This window comes from Arachis ipaensis, chromosome B07 (assembly GCF_000816755.2).
Source record: "Arachis ipaensis cultivar K30076 chromosome B07, Araip1.1, whole genome shotgun sequence".
Lineage (NCBI taxonomy): Eukaryota > Viridiplantae > Streptophyta > Magnoliopsida > Fabales > Fabaceae > Arachis > Arachis ipaensis.
In genome coordinates, this window is record NC_029791.2 from 44,050,235 (window position 1) to 44,053,331 (window position 3,097).

General features: G+C 45.0%; 1 protein-coding gene across 1 annotated transcript; it reads right to left on the reverse strand.

The window, feature by feature from the left end:
* On the reverse strand, positions 297-1,917 carry LOC107607170 (protein MAIN-LIKE 1-like). The gene is made up of 3 exons (XM_016309148.1): positions 1,274-1,917; positions 1,095-1,182; positions 297-989 (listed from the first exon to the last, which is right to left on the reverse strand). Exons 1-3 carry the CDS (start codon positions 1,915-1,917, stop codon positions 297-299), a joined length of 1,425 nt encoding a protein of 474 aa, XP_016164634.1.

Below are 3,097 nucleotides of genomic sequence, written 5' to 3' on the forward strand. Positions count from 1 at the left end.
TACAAAATAGTAGAGAGTGACCATTGGAGGTACAATGCAAGATGTATCCAGTTCGGACCCGGTTGTAATTGGAGCATACTTATATCATATCGCCAAAAGCAAGAAAGGTGGGAGGTTAGGAGATACATTGGTCCTCATACTTGCAAAACTTCGATGGGGGCAAGATCATCGTGTTTCGAGCTCTGATGGGTTGAAAGGTATCTGAATTTGCGTGTCGATGTCAAAATGAACGCTCGCCTCTGGCCGCGAGCCCTAGTGACTGGTCCTGGCCTCCGAATGATGTGACCCAGGCGGCCTCAAAGACAGGTAGTCACCTGGCACGGGTCCTGACAATGATCCCACCGTCTGGCCTGCATCGTCGGCACGGTGAGCTGGCGGGCTGACAGGGTCTCTCTGGCGAGGAACCTCCTCGGGATCCTGCCTCCCACGGCCTTTGCCGCGTCTGCCTCTCCCCTTGCCTCGCCTCCGTCCCCTACCTCTCCCTCCTCCGCAGCTGGCCTGAGCTCCAGCAGGTGACCGTCCACTGGCTGATGTAGGTCTGGAGCAACTGGATGATGTATGGGCAAGTCTTCTGGCACCACCCCAGCAGGCACTAAGTGCTGGTCACCCAGACCGAATAACTCTGTGTGCGCCCACTGCAGGTACCACGTCATATACGGGAGGGACGGACATAGGTCTATATGATGATATATCGGCAGACGATGATCGGCCCGAGCATCCCACATCTCATGCCAGGCACCAAGCAGATGCGGGAACCACTCTCCACAACCGAGTCTCCCATCCAGCCTGTGCATGTCGTCAATGTTCAGTGGCCTAGTGGGAAGGTGTTGCAGGCCATTGAACTGACGTACTACCCGGTCCACCTGATGCCACTCGACGATAGCGGAGCACAGTAGTGGACAAATAACTGCCGCCAAGGGATCCGCCTCTGCTATCGCCGGTGGAACAAGCCCAACCAGCTGCGGATCAGCATATGGAGTCCCCTCAACCTGTTCACAGAACATAGAAGCACGACGAAATTCAGATTATCATATGCAATAGGTATAACAGTTAACTAAACTTTGATTTCTTAAAGTTAAACATTAATAACTTACATTCAGCATCCCAATCCCGTTCATCGTATGCCTGTACTGCCTCAGCCTGCTCTCGTCTGTGGCATTGTCCGACCAGTACTGAACCCACCTACACAACCAACAACCATAATATTTTAGCCTTTATTATTAATAAACAAGTTAATAATAAGTTGAATAACTTTCGTAAATGTTTATAATACCTCTCGACCAGGGGAAAGCGACGAGCATCATACCCATCGGGCCATACTAACAGAATATGGTGGTAGGCCCAAGAAAGCATCAAACTGACGCATCCTCCCATGTTGCGCTGACCATGATCCGTGGCCCGGAACATATGGCGGTACAGCCATGCCAGCACAGCCGAACCCCACGACAACCGGCCACATGCATCAAGATCCTCCAGTAGGGGAAGCCACCTGATATACACCCGAGAGTCAGATGCATCGGGAAAGAGGATACCGCCTATCAACTGCATGATGTATCCTCTCGTATACCTCATCAGCCACTCCTCTATGGCATCCTGCTCTAGCTCTCTACAAATCGTGTTGTGGAACCAAGTGAGCTTGACAGTCCACTTCGTCTGTGACTGTCTGTCTTCTGGGCCAGGAACAACACCCAGTATCTCCTCACATAACTCCTCAATGGTCCATCCCTGGTGGTGCTGCTCCCACCCACCTATTAATCCACTCACAGGATCACCATCAATCCTGAGTCCCAACTGATATGCCACGTCCTGCAGGGTGATAGTCATCTCCCCGCACGGTAAATGAAATGCATGGGACTCAGGCCTCCACCTCTCTATCAACGCCGAGGCAAGCGACCAATCATGCTCGAACTCGACCATGTAAGCGACGTACTCAAACCCGGCTCGTCTCAGATATGGCCTAATCTACTCCGGCGGCCGTATCATCAAGTTCCGTCTGGTGTGCAAGATCCGAGGTGCCTACCAAACAGAAAAAAATATTTAATAAAAAACATTACCGTGAATAAATACAATAGCAAGTTTACTTTTTCTTCAATACAATAAAATAAAAAAAAAGGTTAAAAAATTATACCACTCGATCAAGCCTCCCAGCGAAGTGCTCAGCCTGATCCAATCTATACATCTCATGCTCATAACTCAATAACTGCTGCTCCATCGAAACACAATCTAGTAAAATAAAATCACATACTAGATTATTAAAAAATAAACTAAATGAAAAATGGCTTATAAACCTACAAATTTTAAGCTTACCCTATTTAACTGACGTCGTCATGTAAGTAATTAATTTATAACTAACTCGACCCAAATTTTATTGCTCATGTAATTACCTTCTAATTCACAACGCAATGTTATACATCTAACTAAATTATCTAATAATATGCTTTTCTATATTCTTTAATATGTTGATAGACAGCCATTATACTAAAAAATGGTGACATCAAATAATATACCTAATGTAACACCCTCACTATCTGAATGTCACGCTTCCAGCTACGCCACTCTAATAGCTTGGGCATTACGACAACTCTTCATATATTTAATACTAAAATAGGAGCCTGTTTAAAACTTAAAACCGCAAAAAAACAAATAAACAAAAAAGGAACATAACTCTTCTGAAGCTTCGTCGTCCATATCCTGAAAAGGAATAACCTGTAGGGGAGTGAGAACGTCGTCCTCGCTTGTTCTCACTATAGGATTACAGAAATTTCTATAACATGATACGTAAAATAAAATTATTCTTAGAGTACCGTGATCATTGCTCATCTTATGAGTCTTTCCAAAAACCTTGGGTACACATTCGAAATCCAGAAAATCCCTTTTTGAAGATTTGGTAAATTTCTCAAATATTTTAAAACAAAACCTTTTTCCTTTCATGCAAAATCTGAAAAGTTTTTTCTAGACAGTATGAATGACCAACATGTCCCAAACATAGGTTCAATTAAGTCTATGCTGTAAGAGTTTGATTTTTCATACTTTCCTAGACCATAACCATGAAAGCAGTTACCTACGCGGTATAAATGATCATCCCGTTCCAAGCATA